The sequence below is a fragment of the Mustelus asterias genome, chromosome 22, assembly GCF_964213995.1.
Source record: "Mustelus asterias chromosome 22, sMusAst1.hap1.1, whole genome shotgun sequence".
NCBI lineage: Eukaryota > Metazoa > Chordata > Chondrichthyes > Carcharhiniformes > Triakidae > Mustelus > Mustelus asterias.
The window spans coordinates 62,856,476-62,877,053 of record NC_135822.1 but is presented as its reverse complement, the minus strand read 5'-3'; the positions used below and the strand labels follow the sequence as shown (position 1 = coordinate 62,877,053).

The window sequence follows — 20,578 nt, the reverse complement described above, 5'->3', positions numbered from 1 at the left end:
GGCTGCAGTCTAAAGACCCGGAGCTCGTTTCCACAGTGTCAGACCTGGGGAGATAGGTAACACTGCATCTCCTGGTCTCACATATACACGAGTTCCCATGTGTCTGGCAATCTGCTGCCAGGATAAGGCAGCGGGTTTGAGTGCTGTAACTGAGGTTTACAAAGACGGAGCCTTGTGACTGATCCCCCCCCTCCGTCAGTCCCAACAAAGCCCATGCCCAGCCAATCTTCCCAACACCAACAACACTCCACACGGATTAGACAGCATTCAACTGGACAGAGAGGCCTGCCTTGCCAACACTCCCAAGCCCTGCAAAGGAACAACACAAGCTTGGGAACCAAATGAAGCTGACCAATACCTGAGGAACTGTCATTGCCTGAATGCGGGGAGCAAGAAAATAGGCTAAAGAAATCGAAACAAGAGAAACCAATCCATCCAAGATACGCGCTCCATTCTTGTGTCGGGCATTAGTGAGACGACACCTGGAGTATTGTGTGCAGTTTGGGTGTCCTTATCAGCGGAAGGATGTCCCTGCTATAGAGGGAGCACAGCGAAGGTTTACCAGGCTGATTCCTGGGATGGCGGGTTTGTTATATGAGGAGAGACAAAGTCAGTTATGATTATATTCACTGGAGTTTAGAAGAGTGAGAGGGGATCTCATAGAAACTTATAAAATTCTAACGGGGTTAGACAGGGTAGATTCAGAAAGAATGTTCCCGATGGTGGGGGAGTCCCGAACTGGGGGTCATAGTTTGAGGATAATGGGTGAACCTTTTAGAACTGAGGTGAGGAGAAGTTTCTTCACCCAGAGGGTGGTGAATGTGTGGAATTCACTCCCACAGAAAGTAGTTGAGGCCAAAACATTGTGATTTCAAGAAGAAATTAGATATAGCTCTTGGGGCTAAAGGGGTCAAGGGTTATGGGGGGAAGGGGGAATCAGGGTATTGAATTCGATGATCAGCCATGGACACAATGAATGGCGGAGCAGGCTCGAAAGGCTGAATGGCCTCCTCCTGCTTCTAGTTTCTATGTTTCACTTAACTCCTGGCACGGAGATGGGACTTTCCAAATCAGACAACTGAGGCCGAGACCACATCTGCCACTTGATGACCCTGTCTGGACAATTGGAATATTTTGGCAAGTCCTTCCGTGACCTCCACTCTTACATCTTTATGCAACTTAGCATGCAAGCCAACTGGACCAGCTGACTTATTCATTCTAAGTACAGTGAGCCTTTCCAGTACTTCCTTCCTCTCAATTTTCATCCATCCATTAACTCTACTGTCTTCACTTGTACTGATTTTTCCCTAAAAGGGCACTCCGCCTTTTACCACCCATTTACAATTTACATGCCAGTGGAAGATTTTTGGGTTCCTTTTATTTTACATGCCAATCTATTATATTGGAGGCCATTCTCCCAGCCCACTGCACTGCAAAAGCTCAGTGGTCTGGGAGACTCAAGCGGAGGCCATTTAATGGGCTTCCCGTTGGGCACCATGGCCTCCGTGAGTCTTCGGCCGTTGGATTTCCGGCGCCATCAACTCCGTGCCGAGGGCTATATAATTTATTTAAATTGGTATTTCCATGTCATTAGCGGGCCCGGGACTGAAGTCTCTGGGCTGGCTAGCGTCTCACCCACTGCCAGGGGTATTTCACTCCAGCAGGGTTCACAACAGCTCCCCACTTGTGGGGAGCTGGCGGCCCGACCCAGCTGGAGTGAAGGGGGGCCATTGAGCCCACCCCCCCACCCCCCCCCCCAAGGAGATCAGGGGTATGGGGGTGACCCCTGGGCATTGCCAGCTTGGCAATGCCAGTCTGGCCCCCTGGCACTGCCCATTGGCATCAGGGAACTGGCCAGCGATCTGGAGGCAAGCAGTGCGGGCTACTGCAAATGCGCCGATCTCGGTGCTGACAGATCGGTGTATTCACAATGGCCCGCTCAGCGCTGTGCTGCCAGCCTCTCCAGCGGGAATTGAATTTAATTCTGCCGGAAGTGAGGAAACGTGATGATCTATATTTGGAGTGAGGGGAAACATCACAAGTGAAGGGAACTGAGGGAGGTTGCAGAAATAACACATCTGGAAAAGCAGATTTTTATGGGTCTCTTAAAAAATGATGCCTGCGTTCCACTGAGAAATACCAACCTTGTCTGCAGCACTGCAACTATTCCTGCAAAATCCTGTCAGGTTATAATCTGGGACGGCTAAACTCAAATGGAGGAATTAAACCAAAGATCAAAAAAGTCAAGAACATCTGCTGGCGTTCATCCCCACACATTCACACCCTGTTTTTCAGAATGATAGGGGTGAACAAGAGATGCGAACATTCTTCACATTGCACTGATATTCGGTGTAATAAACATCCAGCCAGTAACAAGACAAAGAAAAATACACCCGGCTTCATTTTACGGTCGTGTAGCGGCAGACACAGGGATGTTCAAATGTAGCAACCGGCCATTCAAACACCCATCAACTTCGATAGGATCGGAATGTGTGGGTTGGGTGGATTGGCCATGCTAAATTGCCCCTTAGTGTCCCAAGGTGTCTACATTAGATGGATTAGCCGTGGGAAATGTGTAGGGTTATAGGAATAGGGTGGGGGAAAGGGCCTGGGTAAGGTTCTCTGTCAGAGAGACTCAGTGCAGACTCATAGCATCCCGACAGAGCAGAAAGAGGCCATTCGGCCCATCGAGTCTGCACCGACAACACTCCTACCCAGGCCCTATCCCCGTAACCCCCACATATTTACTCTGCTGATCTCCCTGACGCTAAGGGGTAATTTAGCATGGCCAATCAACCTAACCCGCACATCTTAGAACTGTGGAAACCGGAGCACCCGGAGGAAACCCACGCAGACACGGGGGGAGAACGTGCAAACTCCACACAGACAGTGACCCAAGGCGGGAATCGAACCGGGGTCCCAGGCGCTGTGAGGCAGCAGTGCTAACCCCTGTGCTGCCCCATAAAAATGTGGAGCCGAATGGCCTTATTGTGCACTGCAGGAATTCTATGATTCTAGAAGGAGGGGTTGTAAGGTTCTGCCCCTCACCTGACAGTTGACATGGCCTGGTCTTCGAAGGAAGCGAACTGCCCAAAAAGACTGCGTCAATCTCAATATCTGACTTTGAGAATTCTAACACACGCACACATTAAAGTCTCCTCTCAGGATCTTGATGTCCTTTCCACAATTAAGATGTGATCCAAGGTACAGTCCTTGTCTGAACCTGGTTTGACAATCCTCAAGTGTTAATGGCCATCGCTTGCAGTGAATGCCTTCATGCATTGAGCAGAAGCCCAAAATTAAGGTTGAGAGTGTATTTGCTCCAAAATGGAATCTCGTATCCTCAGCACCTCATGAACATTGGACACCATCCTGAGGCACTTCCCCGAGTGTTCCCAAACACATTGTGATAACAAGACACGTCAGGGGAGGCGATGGCCTAGTGGTATTATCGCTAAATTATTAATCCAGAGACTCAGCTCATGTTCTGGGGACCCGGGTTCGAATCCCGCCATGGCAGGTGGTGGAATTTGAATTCAATCATAAAAAAAATATCTGGAATTAAGAATCTACTGATGACCATGAAACCATTATCAATTGTCGGAAAAACCCGTCTGGCTCACTAATGTCCTTTAGGGAAGGAAATCTGCTGTCCTTACCCAGTCTGGCCTACATGTGACTCTTGGGGCCAGGGAAGAGGCAGGTTTTAAGGAGTGAATTTAAGGTGGAGGGGTGGAAACGTGGGCAGGTATAGGGAAGGAATTCCAGAGCTTTGGACTTGGGCAGCTGGAAGCTCGGCCGCCAATGGTGGGACAATTAAAACTCAAGGATTTCTCAGAGATCGGAGCCGGAAGACAGAAATGGGGCAGGTCCTGGAGCATTAGCAGGAGAATTTTAAACCGGAGGTGTTGCCAGGAGCCAGTGTAGATGAGTAAGCTGTGTGGGACCTGGGCTACATCAGAATAGGGGCAGCAGAGCTTGGGATAAACTTGATTTTTAGTTATCGAGTGAAAAATGGGAATCTGACAAGGAAAGCATTGGGAAAGCCAAGTCTCGAGGTAACAGAGCAAGTTCAAAAGGGACGCGTCTATAAAAGGCAGATCCACCCACATGGAGACAGAGTCAAAAACCAGAGAGTTTGGGACCAAAAATACAGTTTAAATGTGAACCATCTGAAAAGTTTGGCCGAGGTTTGAAAAGACAGTCTGTAAAAACCACCAGCAACTTTGAAATCTAAACCATCGATGTTTACATGGAACACAGAGCAGACATTAAATTCCAGAGCTAGAGGCTGCCCAGACTCCCTTATCAACACTATCCACAAAAACGTCATGGATTCTGTCTGACCGTTCACTGGGAAAAGACTGATATACAAGGGGCAAACTCAAAATCCAATGGGATTGCAACAGTTCAACAAGAGGCCGTCACAATCATAGAAATCTTCATTACCTCCTGATCCCCACTCCCAGACTCCCTCACTCCCTCCCGACTCCCAATCCCAGAATCCCTCACTCCCTCCCGTCTCCCAATCCCAGAGTTCCTCACTCCTACCCAACTCCCTCACTCCCTCCCAATCCCAGAATCCCTCACTCCCTCCCGATTCCCAATCCCAGAATCCCTCACTCCCTCCCGACTCCCAATCCCAGAATCCCTCCCGACTCCCAATCCCAGACTCCCTCACGACTCCCAACCCAGAATCCCTCACTCCCTCCCATCTCCCAATCCCAGAATCCCTCACGACTCCCAACCCAGAATCCCTCACTCCCTCCCATCTCCCAATCTCAGAATCCCTCACTCCCTCCCGACTCCCAATCCCAGAACCCCTCACTCCTCCTCACTCCCAAAATTCCTCACTCCCTCCCGACTCCCAATCCCAGAATCCCTCACTCCCTCCCGACTCCCAATCCCAGAATTCCTCACTCCAATCCCAGAATCCCTCACTCCTCCAGACTCCCAATCCCAGAATCCCTCACTCCCTCCTGATTCCCAATCCCAGAATCCCTCACTCCCTCCCGACTCCCAATCCCAGAATCCCTCACTTTCTTGCTGCCCTCTTTTTCGGTCACACCAAATAAACAAACTCAGATTAAGTCAGGACAAAGTAAAAGGGGCAGCTCCCCAAAAAGGAGGGGGAACAGCCCGAACAGAAATCAAAGTACAAAGGAAACTTAAAAACATCAAATTAAAATGTGATTATTAGGGTCGATAACGCACCCCAACCCCTGCGGTGCCCAGCAGGCACGGAAGGCGCCAACCGCGCCAGTGGACACCGCATGCTCCCTCTCCAGGGACACCCGGCCGCGAACGTAGCCGCGGTAGAGGGGCAGACAGTCAGGATGGACGGCCCCCTCGATCGCCCGCTGCCTGGACCGGTAAATGGCACGTTTCGCCAGGCCCAGGAGCAGGTTCACGAGGAGGTCGCCATCCCGACCCTCCCCTCTCTGCACCGGGTGAAAACTTGATTGCTACTAACCTGAGCCAAAGCCTGACTCTGGTTGGAGTCGAACCTACAACCTTTGAACAGTGAACGTGCCATTAAGTTCGACGTCCAACGCGCTATCCATTGCGCTGCAGAGCCGCGCTTCACAGGCTATGGAGTCGGAGGTATCGGCCTGATTCTCCAGAGGAAGGTTGGAGGTATACGATGGCAGAGTGGAAGAAAATCATAGAATCATTGAATCCTACCGTGCAGAAGGAGGCCATTCGGCCCATCGAGTCTGCACCGACCACAATCCCACCCAGGCTCTATCCCCATACCCCCATGTATTTACCCTAGCTAGTCTCCCTGACACTAAGGGCCAATTTAGCATGGCCAATGCACCTAACCCGCACATCTTTGGGCTGTGGGAGGAAACGGGAGCACCCGGAGGAAACCCACGCAGACAGGCACCCGAGCCGGGAATCGAACCTGGGTCCCTGGCGCTGTGAGGCAGCAGTGCTAACCACTGTGCCACCGTGCCGGGTACATAGAAAAAGGATGAAGCAGCACAGTCCAATAAAAGTTTGTGGTGAGTTCGAAACCTCTTGTGGAATTTTTATAAGCTGCAATCAGGATCCCAAACATAGAACATAGAACATAACAGCACAGTACAGGCCCTTTGGCCCTCGATGTTGCGCCGACCAGTGGAACCAATCTAAAGCCCCTCTAATCTACACTATTCCAATATCTAAACTGGGCGGCACAGTGGTTAGCACTGCTGCCTCGCAGTGCCAGGGACCTGGGTTCGATTCCCGGTTTGAGTCACTGTCTGTGTGGAGTTTGCACGTTCTCCCCGTGGGTTTCCTCCGGGAGCTCCGGTTTCCTCCCACACGCCGAAGAATGCGGGTTAGGTGGATCGGCCATGGGTTACAGGGATAGGGAGGGGAGTGGATTGAGGTAGAGTGCTCTTTTGGAGGGTCGTGCAGAATTGATGAGGCCTCTTCTGCACCGTAGGGATTTAGATAATTCTATGTCCACTAACTATCAGACAGAAAGCAAAGTAAACTTGAAGAAATGTTCCTAGAATTGCAGTCTGGTTTGTTAAGACGATCTCAGTGAGAGCAGTGAATTTATTGACTGAGTTTCTAAGTTCAGTTGCTGTATTTGTGATAACCTCCTGTTTACCGTTCAGTATCTGACTGGGCACACAGCTTCCTCCATTGCTATTCTCAGCCAATAAGAAACGGCACCCTCTCTCCGTCCCTCCCCCCCCCTCCCTCGGCGGGAGTTACTCTATGAAAACATTTCCCCAGCTGTCAGAGTTAACCTCTGACCCTCAGGCCCGCTCTGTGTGATAATAAATCGATGGCTCCCGCCTCCCATTTCCCCTGGAGCTGGTCAATTAATCACGGCTCCAGACACACAACGTCAGTCATTGCTTCCTGTTGCCCTGGCCTTAGGCAATGGGGACAGCCTGAGCAGAGCAGAGCAACCAGGCTCAGGCCAACTGCATGCCTCAAGAAGTGGCTACAGGCCACAGCAGTCGCTGTGTGAGAAAACCATTCCAACACCCAGGGCTGAGAAATACTTACACAGCACACAGCCAGATACTGGCAGGACTGAGCAATGCACAACAACCTCACTTTCTCCTCCGGGAACCACCCTTACTTCTCTAACTCATTCGTGGGACATGGGTGTCACTGGCTGGCCCAACCCAAGTTGCCCGAGGACAGTTTAGAGACAACCACATTGCTGTGGCTCTGGAGTCACATGTAGGCCCGACTGGGGAACAACAGCAGATTTCCTTCCCTAAAGGACATTAGTGACATTTCTGACAATCGACAATGGTTTCACAGTTTCTTAATTCTTAGATTCTTAATTCCCAAATATTTTTTTTACAGAATTCAAATCCCACCATGTGCTGTGGCGGGGTTCGAACCCCCGTACCCAGATTCAAAGTTTCTGGATCAATAGTCTCGCGATTATGCCACTCGCCCCCCCCCCCCCCCCCGCCCCCGCCCCCGCGCCCCGCCCCCCCCCCTCTCTGTCCTTGCCCGAAAGGTACTTCACCTCAAACTCCTCCCAGACCAGAAAACAGTTCATCAGCATCAAACGTTAACTCTGTTTCTATCTCTGCTCACCCACTTACATTTCCAGCATTTGCTGCCTTTATTTCAGCTTTGCAACAACGGCAGTATTTTGCTTTGTTGCTGTACCTGTCCTGGGAGTGTTTGATGGGGGACAGTGTAGAGGGAGCTTTACTCTGTATCTAACCCCGTGCAGTACCTGTCCTGGGAGTGTTTGATGAGGACAGTGTAGATGGAGCTTTACCCTGTATCTCACCCCGTGCTGTACCTGTCCTGGGAGTGTTTGATGGGGGACAGTGTAGATGGAGCTTTACCCTGTATCTAACCCCGTGCTATACCTGTCCTGGGAGTGTTTGATGAGGACAGTGTAGATGGAGCTTTACCCTGTATCTAACCCCGTGCTGTACCTGTCCTGGGAGTATTTGATGGGGGACAGTGTAGATGGAGCTTTACTCTGTATCTAACCCGTGCTGTACCCGTCCTGAGTGTGTGTGATGGGACAGTGCAGAGGGAGTTTTACTCTGTATCTAACCCGTGCTGTACCCGTCTTGAAAATGTTTGATGGGGACAGTGTAGAGGGAGCTTTACTCTGTATCTAACCCTGTGCTGCACCTGTCCTGAGTGTGTGTGATGGGACAGTGCAGAGGGAGCTTTACTCTGTATCTAACCCGTGCTGTACCTGCCCTGGGAGTGATTGATGGGGACAGTGTAGGGGGAGTTTTACTCTGTATCTAACCCCGTGCTGTACCTGTCCTGGGAGTGTTTGATGGGGGACAGTGTAGAGGGAGCTTTACTCTATATCTAACCCTGTGCTCTACCTGCACTGGGAGTGTTTGATGGGACAGTGCAGAGGGAGCTTTACTCTGTATCTAACCCAGTGCTGTAGCTCTCCTGGGAGTGTAGGACGGGGACAGCGTAGGACGGGGACATTTGTAGAGGAGCTTTACTCTGTATCTAGAAACAAAAGGCATCGGGTTAGACACACTGCTCATCAAGCCTGCTCCACCTTTCAATGAGATGAGGATTAAATCGATTCATCCCCCATATCTTTTTCTACTCTTGAATTGCAAGAATCTGTTCTGCCGGATTGAAAATGATCCGGTTTGCGATCGACTGGCTTGTGTGGGAGAAATGTGGAAACAAGCCTGAATGACTTGACTCCGTTTTAAGATTAAATCCTTTTGTGCTAAGCTTCCCCCAGCATCAGAAAAGTTGATCTCTGTGCTGTTTGTTCAAATTCCATCCAAAACCCCCAAAACCCCAATCAAATCTTCCAGGGATTCGAAGTCTGACTGATTTCATCTCTCGTCATCTGGCCAATCTATGCTGCGCTCCTTCCAAGGCTCGTTAGTAAGATGCAATGCCCAGAAATGTACGCGGGACTCCAGATGTGGCGCAGTATCCAGGTGTGGTGCTGGAAGGGGGTGGTCTGATTTGTGTAGCCCGTTCCCAAGCCCAGTGACTCAGTGTGAAATCACAGAGTTTGTTTGCCACGTCCCACCCTGGCACCCTCGAGTCTTCCAGTAGCATCACCTGGAAACAATTTCTTCCGGTATGACCCTTGCGTTTGGCAGGCAGGCAGTGTAGGAGTATTTGGCAACGGTTGCAGAATAGCATTCATATCAATTCGTGCTCTCGACTCATCAACAGCATTTACAGATTCAGCTCAGTTCTGGGTCTCGCTTGGACAGAGAAACCCTGGGTTCTACTCACAAACAATTCCAAAAGCAGGGCCTACCAGAGCTTTCTGACAACTCTCACCCAGTAACAAGGTCCATCGGACCGAGTGGCATGCTGCCTGGGGGGGGGGTGGCGTGGCACGGTGGTTAACATTGCTGCTTCACAGCTCCAGAGACCCGGGTTCAATCCCAGCATCGGGTCACTGTCTGTGTGGAGTTTGCACATTCTCCGTGTCTGCGTGGGTTTCCTCCGGGTGCTCCGGTTTCCTCCCACCTTCCAAAGATGTGCCGATTAGGTTGGTTGGCTGTGCTAAATTGCCCCTTAGTGTCAGGGAATTGGCAGGGTAAATATGTGGGACTGCGGGGATAGGGCCTGGGTGGGATTGTGGTCGGTGCAGGCTCGATGGGCCGAATGGCCTCCTTCTGCGCTGGAAGGATTCTATAATTTTATGACTGCTCTCCGACTCAATGGCATGTCAAAAGTTCGAGACAGAAAGACTTTTTGTCTTGTCTTTTTCAGTCCTCAGGACGTCCCAGAGCTCATACCACAGCCCCCAAGTACGTCCAAAATGGAGTCACCGTTGTCACGTACAAAGCACGGCCGCCAATTTTAGCACAGCAAGCTCCCACACGGGACTGTGACCAGACAATCTGTCTTGGCGACATTGCTTCAGGGCTGAATATTGTCCGGGGGGGAAGAGAGAGAGAGAGAGAGAGAGAACCATAGCTAACACGTCAGTAATCATTCACTTTATTTGCAGCACTGAATAAAGCACTGTGAGGGGCAAGTCAGACTTTTATGGCGTCCTTTCATTCTGAGGTTGTAACGTGTAGAATCATTATGGTTCTTGCACCCTCGATGTGCCAGTAACATGGCAGATAACCAGAGGGTGAATGAAGAGGCTGTAATGTCAGTCCTGTCGGAATCACAGCTGTTGCCTGGGCCCTTTCTTACCCATCACCGCTTATCACATTCCCCACACTAAATCATGGAGATTTCAGAGAGATCTGCGCAGTTCCAGATGAAAATCTTACAGTGTCCAAGCACACTCCCACCAACAGGACAATGCCCACCGGCCACAGAATCCCGACAGTGCAGAACAGGCCAATCCGCCCATCGAGTCCGTACCGATTCCCCGACAGGGTGTCTTACCCAGGCCCTCTCCCCGGCCCTATCCACGTAACCGAACACATTTCCCGCGACCAATCCACCTCCACTACACATCTCGGGAGTGTGGGAGGAAACCGGAGCACCCAGAGGAGACCCACGCGGAGCCTGGCCGCACAGGATAGGTGCCAGTCTGAAATCGGGAAACCTCGCTCTGCCTCTTCACCAACTCTGCATTTGGGCCCAGTCGAGAGGAAATGAAAGGTGAGTCAGCTTGGCACTTGCTGTGTGAAATGCCAATGATATTGCCACTTTTTATCAACTGCAGACTCCTCAGCAGTGGCCTTATCCACAATGTCTTCCTCCTGGTGTTCTGCACACACACTCCTGTTCCGTCTGTAAATAGCCCATATCGTGCTCAATTCTTCAAGGTGTGGAGATGGGTTCCACAATGGATCTTATAAGTAACAGGGCATGTGTGGCCGCACTTTTCAAGGCAACTCCAGGAGTGCCAAGCTCACCCACAAGGTTCAATCATTAAGCTAAGAAAGCCCCACCAATGCCCCTACTTTCTCAGAAGACTAAGGAAATTTGGCCTGTCCACTACCAATTCTCACCAACATTTACAGATGCACCATAGGAAGAATTCTTTCTGGATGTATCACAGCTTGGCATGGCTCCTGCTCTGCCCAAGACCGCAAGAAACTACAAAGGGTCATGAACAAAGCCCAGTCCATCACTCAAACCAGCCTCCCATCCACTGACTCTGTCGGCACTTCCCGCTGCCTCGGAAAAGCAGCAAGCACAGTTAAAGTCATACTTTCTTTTCCCCACCCTCTTCCGTCGGGAAAAAGATACAAAAGTCTGAGGTCACGTACCAACTGACTCCAAAGAACAGTTTCTTCCCCTGCTGCTGTCAGACTTTTGAATGGACTTACCTTATATTAAGTTGATCTTTCTCTGCATCCTAGCTATGAATGTAACCCTACATTCTGCACTCTCTCCTTTCCTTCTCCCCTATGTGCTCTATGAACGGTATGCTTTGTCTGTATAGCGCGCAAGAAACAATACTTTTCACTGGATGTTAATACATGTAACAATAATAAATCAATTCAAAGTGCGACTGGGCCAGGGGAAGAGACACTACTGAGACTCAACAGTCGGGCTGCTTGCATTAGAACCCCCGCTCCAAAGCCCCTTGGGTGAAGGTGTGATGTCACAGACTTTGACGTACAAAGCAGACATTAACGAGAAGGAAAATCCCACTGGCAGCTGATTTCTAATCCCGGGACGGAGTCTGTGGACAGACGCAAGATCAAACTGAGTGGAGGAAGTGAGGCAGCAGAACCTGCCCCGAAGACGCCAGGGCATGTGGCAGAATCAACAGCTTCCAGACAGCAGAACAGACGCAGCCTGGATGAGGAGGGAGTGACAACACGCAGTCTCTCCACTCTACCCAGAGCTTCAGACAGTGCAGAGTCCCCACTGTGCCAGCTCAGCAGACTGCAAGCTCAGTCGGATTTGTGTGTCTGACTTATTCCTCAAAAAGGCCCACAGTCTCCGCAAATAACACACACAGACTTAATTTCATTGAGGTGGAATAATATTTACAGTGGACTTCAGAATAGGTGGATAAAGGGAACACACTGTGCACTCATCAATATACCATACAAGGGTCGAGAGCTTCAGATTTGGCATGTCAGCTACGACTCTCACCAACTTTTACAGATGCACCATAGAAAGCATTCTTTCTGGCTGTATCACAGCTTGGTATGGCTCCTGCTCTGCCCAAGACCGCAAGGAACTACAAAAAGTCATGAATATAGCCCAATCCATCACGCAAACCAGCCTCCCATCCATTGACTCTGTCTACACTTCCCGCTGCCTCAGCAAAGCAGCCAGCATAACCTAGGACCCCACGCACCCCGGACATTCTCTCTTCCACCTTCTTCCTTCGGGAAAAAAGATGCAAAAGTCTGAGGTCACGTACCAACCGACTCAAGAACAGCTTCTTCCCTGCTGCTGTCAGACTTTTGAATGGACTTACCTTGCATTAAGATGATCTTTCTCTACACCCTAGCTATGACTGTAACACTACATTCTGCACTCTCTCCTTTCCTTCTCTATGAATGGTATGCTTTGTCTGTATAGCGCGCAAGAAACAATACTTTTCACTGTATGTTAACACGTGACAATAATAAATCAAATCATGTTGCAGACAGGAGTGTCATCGTCCATTGAAACAACATTTAATGGAGAATTAGATGTCCTGACCTCCTTTGACCTTCGCTGTTCGATATTCTCATTATCTTTTCCATTTCCACACTGTGAATTTCCCAGATACAGTAAATATTGTCTCTGGAAGACCCGCAATGCTATTTTCACTCCTCTGGCAGGGACATGTAAACAGCGTGACGCTTTTACCTGAGAAATTTCCACTTTAAATGCAGACAGTGGAATTGACCTTGCTGTGAGCTGACAGAGAATGAACACTGGTGGAATTATCTGAATGATTCATTGATATCCCGCCCCTGCCGTGTCTCAAACACAAGCCCCAAAGGGTGATGCCAAGTGCTCACTTCAGTGAGCAGAGATCAAGTTTCTGTGCAATGGCTCTGATACGGTGACCCAATGGTGTTAAATACAACGGAGACCATTATTAGCAGAATTAGAGGTTGTTGATGAGGGGCTAAAAGTGGGTCATGCTCCAAGCTTTCTGCCGGACCAAAGGTAAGGAAAAGAAGCCAACAGTGTCTACCTGTCCAAAGTCAGCAGCAATTGGAATTCACACTCCAACAGCATGTCTGGTGTAAGAAGTGGAGAAAGCTCAGTATGGGGAGACAGACTGATGGTCTTACATCTATATCATTCTTTTTATAACCTTCAATATCCAAAAATGTCCCAATCAAGGACTCATTGATGTACCAAACATGGAGTTAATTTTCTTCTCAACAAGCTCCCACAAACAGCAATGTGAGAATGGCCAGATATCCAGCTCTTTGTGATGCTGTGTGAGGAATAAATATCGACCAGGACACTGGGGGGAATAACTCTGCTCTTTTTCCAGACAGAGCATGTCGGATCTCCTATTTTTGTTGAGCTCGGCAGTCAGGGCCTCAGCTTAACTCTCTGATCTGGAAGACAGAATGTCTGACAGTGCAGCATTCCCCCAGTACCCCACGCACCTTGGACATTTTAAAAAATTCATTTATGGGACTTGGGCATCACTGGCTGGGCCAGCATTTACTGCGCATCCCTAGTTGCCCTTGCAGGGCAGTTCAGAGTCAACCACATTGCTGTGGCTCTGGAGTCACATGTAGGCCAGACCAGTTAAGGATGGCAGATTTCCTTCCCGAAAGGACATTAATGAACCAGATGGGTTTTTCCGACAATTGTTTCATTGTCATCAGTAGATTCTTAATTCCAGATATTTTTTATTGAATTCAAATTCCACCATCTGCCGTGGCGGGATTCGAACCCGGGTCCCCAGAACGTTAGCTGAGTTTCTGGATTAATAATTTAGCAATAATACCACGAGGCCATCGCCTCCCCAGACATTCTCTCTTCCACCTTCTTCCATTGGGAAAAAGGTACAAAAGTCTGAGATCATGTACCAACCGACTCAAGAACAACTTCTTCCCTGCTGCCGTCAGACTTTTGAATGATCCTACCATATATTAAGTTGAACTTTCTCTACACCCTAGCTGTGGCTGTAACACTACATTCTGCACTCTCTCCTTTCCTTCTCTATGCACAGTATGCTTTGTCTGTATAGCGCGCAAGGAACAATACTTTTCACCGTATACTAATACATGTGACAATAATAAATCAAATCAAAGAGTATGGCATTGGATTGTCAGCCTGGTCTCTGGAGCGGGGCTCAAACCCACAACCTTCTGACTCCAAGCCCATAGTGCTCCTCATTGTATAGATGATCCAAGATTGTGGGTGAACAGTGTTGAGGGAGGGGTGGGGGTGGGGGAAGAGGAGATGGAGTTCCATTTTGTATCTGACCACACTATGCTCAGCCTGACATTCTTCAATGCAGACAGTGGGTTCCCTCACCTCCCTGATGTGAGCAGCACAATGAGATAGGAAGTCTTACCTTGGTCTGGGAAGGTCAGTGCTGGCCGTGCCATGGAGAAAGACCCCAGGCCAAGCACAGCCCAGCACACCAGGTGAACGCAGCTGATCATTCCACTACTGCTTCTGCTCTGAACGCATCACCATTTGTGCTCCAGACTCATCGAGCAGCCTGAGCCACAAGAGGCCGGTCGGCGCAAAGGTGGAAGCTGTGAAGGAAGACAACATTTCCATTAATACGAGTTGCAAACTTCGGAATCAATGCTGCTTTTCCCCAGACGTCAGGTGGGAAAATGTTTGTCTGAGAGACGGCTTCACAAGTGACCGGCATTACGAGTTAATGATGGACTTGTGAATAGTACTGCTCCTTAACTGGTCAATCCGGCTCTTTGCCTACCTCCCCTCATTCAGTTCTTGGCTCACTGTTGGGTGATCAGGAAATCTCCTTCCCAAAGGGGCTGTCAATGAACTGCGAGGCGACGCACTAACTGCCGACAGACACTGACTGTGCAACTCTGAGCACGGCGCATTGGATAATAACATAGAGGTGGTAGGGGTGGGGTTAGAAATCAGTCAGGTCGGCAAACTAGAATGCCCCACCAACACAGCACAGGCATTGGCCATTGAAGTCTGGATGGCAGCAGTCCCTGGCTAGGAGCTCACTGGCCCTGGAGTGAGCTTTCATCAATCTGAAGATTAGCTATATATATATATACACACACACACACTCTGGCTTTGAAGCTAAATCACCAGTGGCTGCAGTCACTGTACAAACATACTCCCACTGAGGCTCGCGCAAGTCTAGTTCCTACAGTAATCATGCTGCAAATGCTTCACTGCTCTACCTTTGAACAACACTGGCAGCGATAGCACAGATGCCTGCACTCCTGGTAGTGTCCTGGGGCACTTCACTGCATTCAAGGTGCCACACAAATGCAACTTACTGAAGCTGTGGTACACACAGAGGACAGAAACCAAAGCACACAGATTCCCCTCGCTGGATGTGTAATGGCAGCACTCCGAGGCTGCGTTTCCCCAGCCTTGCCTCACTGTGAGCCGTGGAAGTGCGTGGGTTAACTCCCATCCATTGTCAAGTTGCCGACACCCACAGATTTTGGTGGCTTGATTTTAGCTTTCTCCAGTGACAAGGTAGTGTCCCCCCCCCCCCCCCCACCCCGCCCCACACCAAACCTGCAGGCCGGCAGCACTCAACCACGCACAAATGGAAAAGGAGTGAATTGGCTTTCACAGGCCGTGAGTTCCCCCATCTCCACCTCGAACACCACAGAGTCGATTCAAAATGGCCGTCGATGTTTGCTGGCTGTGCCTGTGTGTTGGGGGGGGAAAGGTAATGTCGCAGCCTGTTCCAGGTGATGCATGGCAGGTGTCCAGTTTGCTTGCTACTCACAGGGGACACATGGACACACACATGGACACACACACGGACACACACACACGGACGCACACAAAAATAAAAAGAATCCAACAATATCCTTTGCTGTTCCCTTTCTAACCTGTTGTGACCTAGAATAACTGCCTCAGAGTGTCCACATTCCCTTATTCATCGAGTTGATGGTTCACCTTACTGCAATCTGACCGCAGTTCCAATCACATGTCACATGCTTCATATATCTAGTCAGTCAGGGTCAGCATGCGGCTCCAGAGTGCAGCCACCAGACACAGAATGATACTCAGAGCAACACAACTCCCGGTTCCCTGAAGCAGCAGCAATGGATTCTTGTGGTGCAGTCGACCTGGACGGCACACACACACACACACTCTCTCAAGTTGCCAGCCTTGAAGCTCGGTTGGTCGACAACCCAACAACGTGCGTGGAGGAGGGGTTTGATACATTGTTGGGCTGGAGAGTCCACCCCAGTCATTGCCTGTCAGGAACCATCGCTCGTTCCACTCTCAGAACCACAGGAGACCAAAAGCACCACCACAGAGTGAACTCCTTTTCAAACTCAACAGCTTCAAGGCTGATAACACTGAGCAAGGTTTGCTGGAACTGTGAGCGATCAGCGCAATCTTTCTCACTTCAAATCGTCCCACAACCATGAGACAACCAAACAAGGACCTCAAGGCACCTTGCTCCCAGCAATAAATTTGACTGCACACAAGTGTTCATGTCAGAGTGATGCATGCCGACAATCAGTGAGTGTCTGTATTACCTCCCAGACCCAGTTGGCAGGGAAAGCAGCCACATCATGACTTTGACGTGCCTCTGACTCAGTGATGAGCCATGAGCTCTCTACTTGGCTCAGTGTGTTCAGTGATGAATAATTCCACAACTATTATCGGCCTCTGCATCTTTCGTCAGATCAGCCAAGCTCTGCCCGTGACTATTCTACAGCTGGGGTCATGCGGGAACTATTAACTCCTCTTCACTGGCCTTCAGGGCAGCGACGTTTGGGAGAAAAGGAAAGCTGCCTTCGCATTGAGAAGCTCCATTAACCCCTCGCTAGGTGCCTGGCTCCTCCCTCTGCCAGGACTGTGCAAGGCTTTGCCTGACTGTGTCTTCGGAGCCAGTGACTCAACCATAAACCCTGCCAACAACGTCAACATAATATCCACCTGTTCATCCTTAATCTGTACAGGTGTCGAGAGGCCATTTGGCCCAAGTGGACCATGCTGATGTTTATGTTCCAGATAAGCGTCTTCCCAATCTTCATCATCTAACTCCTTCAACATATCCTTCTGTTCATTTCCTCCTCAAGTTTAGCAAGCCTACCATTCAAGTTTAATAGCATTTCTGCTACTAAACTGAACTATCTACACGCTAACCCCTCTCTGTGTGAAAGAAGTTACCCTTACATTTCTGACTGGATTGAGCAGCAACCATCACGTATTGACCTGCTTTGGACTCTGCAACAGTTCCTCTATATCCACTCCAGCAAACTCTTCCATCATTTAAACACCTCCATCCAACTATCCTTCAGTTTTCCTTCTTTCTAAACAGGAGTCCCCCTGCCTGTTCAACCTTTCCTGACACATCCTCTCAATTCAGGAATCATCCTTGTGAATTGTTATCTTCTTTTATACTTTCTCCAGTGCCTCTCTGTCCTTTTGATCATATGGAGAGAATTCTTCAATGTACTCTCAGGATGGTCTCGTCAAGATGCTGTCCAACCTTTCCCCTTGAATTCTTACCCTCTATAAATGCATTGTTGGTGTTTTTTAATAGCCCATGTCACTGGCTCCTCATGATTTATCTATTTGTCTGCCTGGATCCTTATGTTTCTTGAGGCCATTTTGACTCTTGTTGTGTGCGGTGATCGTCCCTTTGAGGGCAACACAGCAGAGTAAGGGTCACCTGGCTTGGGGGACCAATTGGGACACAGCATGGCTAATCACCCCAGGGGGTGAGTCCTCTGTTTAGACAGCAGGCATGTAGGGGAATAGAGCAGCTGCGCTGGCTGCTGTAAAGTTTTTCTTATTAATAAACACCTTTTGTGTTTGTAATGAAGCATGTGAATGTGCATCATTGCATTATCCTCGGATTGTTATCCAACGATTCTACCAAATGCACCGTCTTTAAAAGTTGCCAAGACACAACTATTCTGCAAGGTGTTTTATTCATTCTGGGACACGGGCGTCGCTGGCTGGCCAGCATTTATTGCCCATTCCTCGTTGCCCTTGCAGGGCAGTTCAGAGTCAACCACATTGCTGTGGCTCTGGAGTCACATGTAGGCCAGACCAGGTAAGGGCGGCAGATTTCCTTCCCTAAAGGATATTAGTGAACCAGATGGGTTTTTCCGACAATGGTTTCATGGTCATCAGTAGATTCTTAATTCCAGATATTTTTTATTGAATTCAAATTCCACCATCTGCCGTGGCGGGATTCGAACCCAAGTCCCCAGAACATGAGCTGAGTGTCTGGATTGATAGTCTAGCAATAATACCACTAGGCCTCATCTTCCTCACATCTGGAGCTGGGGGAGTTTGAGCACCCAATTCGATCTGAGATGCTATCCTTTGTCCTCTTCTTCTCTCAACATGTTTCATCCCAGCTCACTGACCCCTGACCAGGATGCAGTTGAATATCCGGTCACTTTGTCGCTAAGTGTGAAATGGCAACATCCTGATCCATAGCCTGGGCTTGTGCTCAGTGAGGGGGGCCTGATTGAGGTATATAAAGGGGATTGATAAGGTAGACGATGAACAGATGTTTCCCCCATGTGGGAAAGTTTAGAACAAGAGAGAGACCAGAATTTCCCCGGGAATTGTGGCGAGTGGTGGGAATGGGCCATGGAAAGGTCCATCGACCTCAGGAGGCATCTTCCGGTTTTGGAGTGAGCGCTTCGGAAAATCCCACCCATAGAGTGAGAGGAGGTAGGTTCAAAACTGAGACGAGGAGAAACTTCTCTCAGTGGGTTGTGAATCTGTGGAACTCAGTGCCCCAGAGTGCAGTGAAGACAGAATCAATCAACAGCTCCAAGGAAGAGATAGATATGTTTCTGATGGAAAGTGGGATAAAGAGCGATGGGGAGCAGTAGGAAATCTTGGCAATGTTAAACTGACATTAATTATCTCCCCCCCCATATAACTGACGGGGTCCTCTATTCCCGTATGAGGAATGGAGGTTTGGGGATCCCTAAACTCGAGGTCCAAATCCCATCAGCAATTATCCGCAAATGGGAGTCATTGTCAATGTCCACGGATCGAGTTATCCGTGCCTCTTTTCAATATTGCGAGTTAAATATTAGTGATAATATTCAGGAGTTGAGATAAGATCAGCTACGATCATGTTAAATGGTGGAGCAGGCTCGAAGGATTGAATTTCCCACTCCCGCTCCTAATTATGATCCTGACTTTCCCATTTTAACACCTATCCTCTGAGTGTTCTCAGCAGCAAGCACCATACCAGTGTATGCTAACAGGATAGCTGGGGCAGAGAAAAGGCCTTGCTTCAGCCAAACTGGAACTCAACCCTGGGCCCCTGTCCTGATGGGATTGGAGCACACAAGCTCTGCAAGGCTGAGGGCAAGTCTCACCTAACTCCACCCGGACATGTTGCAGCCTGGTGATGGGTTCCTGGGTGTGTGTAAATCAATGAGGAATTTACACACCCCTCAATGAACCATCCTGGGCCGGCACGGTGGCACAGTGGGTTAGCACTGCTGCCTCACAGCGCCAGGGACCCGGGTTCGATTCCCGGCTTTGGGTCACTGTCTGTGCGGAGTCTGCACATTCTCCCCGTGTCGGCGAGGGTTTCCTCTGGGTGCTCCAGTTTCCTCCCACAGTCCAAAGATGCGCAGGTTAGGTGGACTGGCCGTGCTAAATTGACCCTAGTGATCGGGGAATTAGCAGAGTAAATGAGGTTTACGGGAATAGGGCCTGGGTGGGTTTGTGGTCGGTACAGACTCAATGGGCCGAATGGCCTCCTTCTGCACTGTAGGATTCTATGATCCTGGATAGGCCCCTCAACAAGAATCTGTTCTAATCCCTCCCTTCTGTGCTGATGGACGTCACACTGAACCCAGACGGTTGAGGAGGAGACTTAATGGAGGTGTTTAAAATAGTGAAGGGTTAGAAAAGGTCTGTTTCTCTTAGCAGCAGACAATAACCAAGGGGTGAAAGATTTCAAGTGATTGGTAAGAAGATTACAGGCACGTTAAGGAGTAATTTTTTCAATCGAGGATGGTGGGGCTTTAGTATTCACTGCCTCAAAAGGATAGTAGACACATCACCTCTGAACCCCCAGAACCTGCCGGGTGACAGACCAAGTGTGGGCAAGTGGGATTCGGCTGGCTTGTTCTTCTCTGGCCAGTGCAGGCTTGATGGACCCAATCGCTCCTTTCACACTCTAACTATAGACATGGTTCAACATCCTCCAACTGCAGCCGAGGATAGCAAACGGTTAAATCAAAATCCTTCTGGCCGACAGATGAACAGATAAACTGCAATTCAGAAAAAGATTCTTCTCCGACTTCCTGTTGGAACCCGTTTACACAGGAAATTAGAAATCAACCTGGATTAGCTTCAGTTTGGAAACTTCTCCTGTTTACACAAGGAAGTGCTCACCAGCGAGACTGTATATGTCCCCGTTATAAAACAGAGACAGAAGGAAGGCTCACTGGCAGATCGGGGAAGGAGAAACCTCCACATTTTACCCCTTAAAAACAATTGTTTCTCCACGACCATCTCTCCGAAACATTCACCAAAGGAAAATAAGACAGGGCAACAACTGGATTTATAT

General features: G+C 49.4%; 1 protein-coding gene across 2 annotated transcripts in view; it reads right to left on the bottom strand.

Annotated features, from left to right (window-relative positions):
* Nucleotides 1-20,578, bottom strand: part of LOC144510113 (fibroblast growth factor receptor 1-like) — a 231,494-nt gene that overhangs the window by 101,069 nt on the left and 109,847 nt on the right. For both annotated transcript variants that reach the window (XM_078239392.1, XM_078239393.1), the window contains exon 2: nt 14,399-14,585. In XM_078239392.1, the coding sequence (XP_078095518.1) occupies nt 14,399-14,489 (91 nt within the window). In that variant the 5' untranslated portion in view covers nt 14,490-14,585. The remainder of the gene's footprint in view (nt 1-14,398; nt 14,586-20,578) is intronic.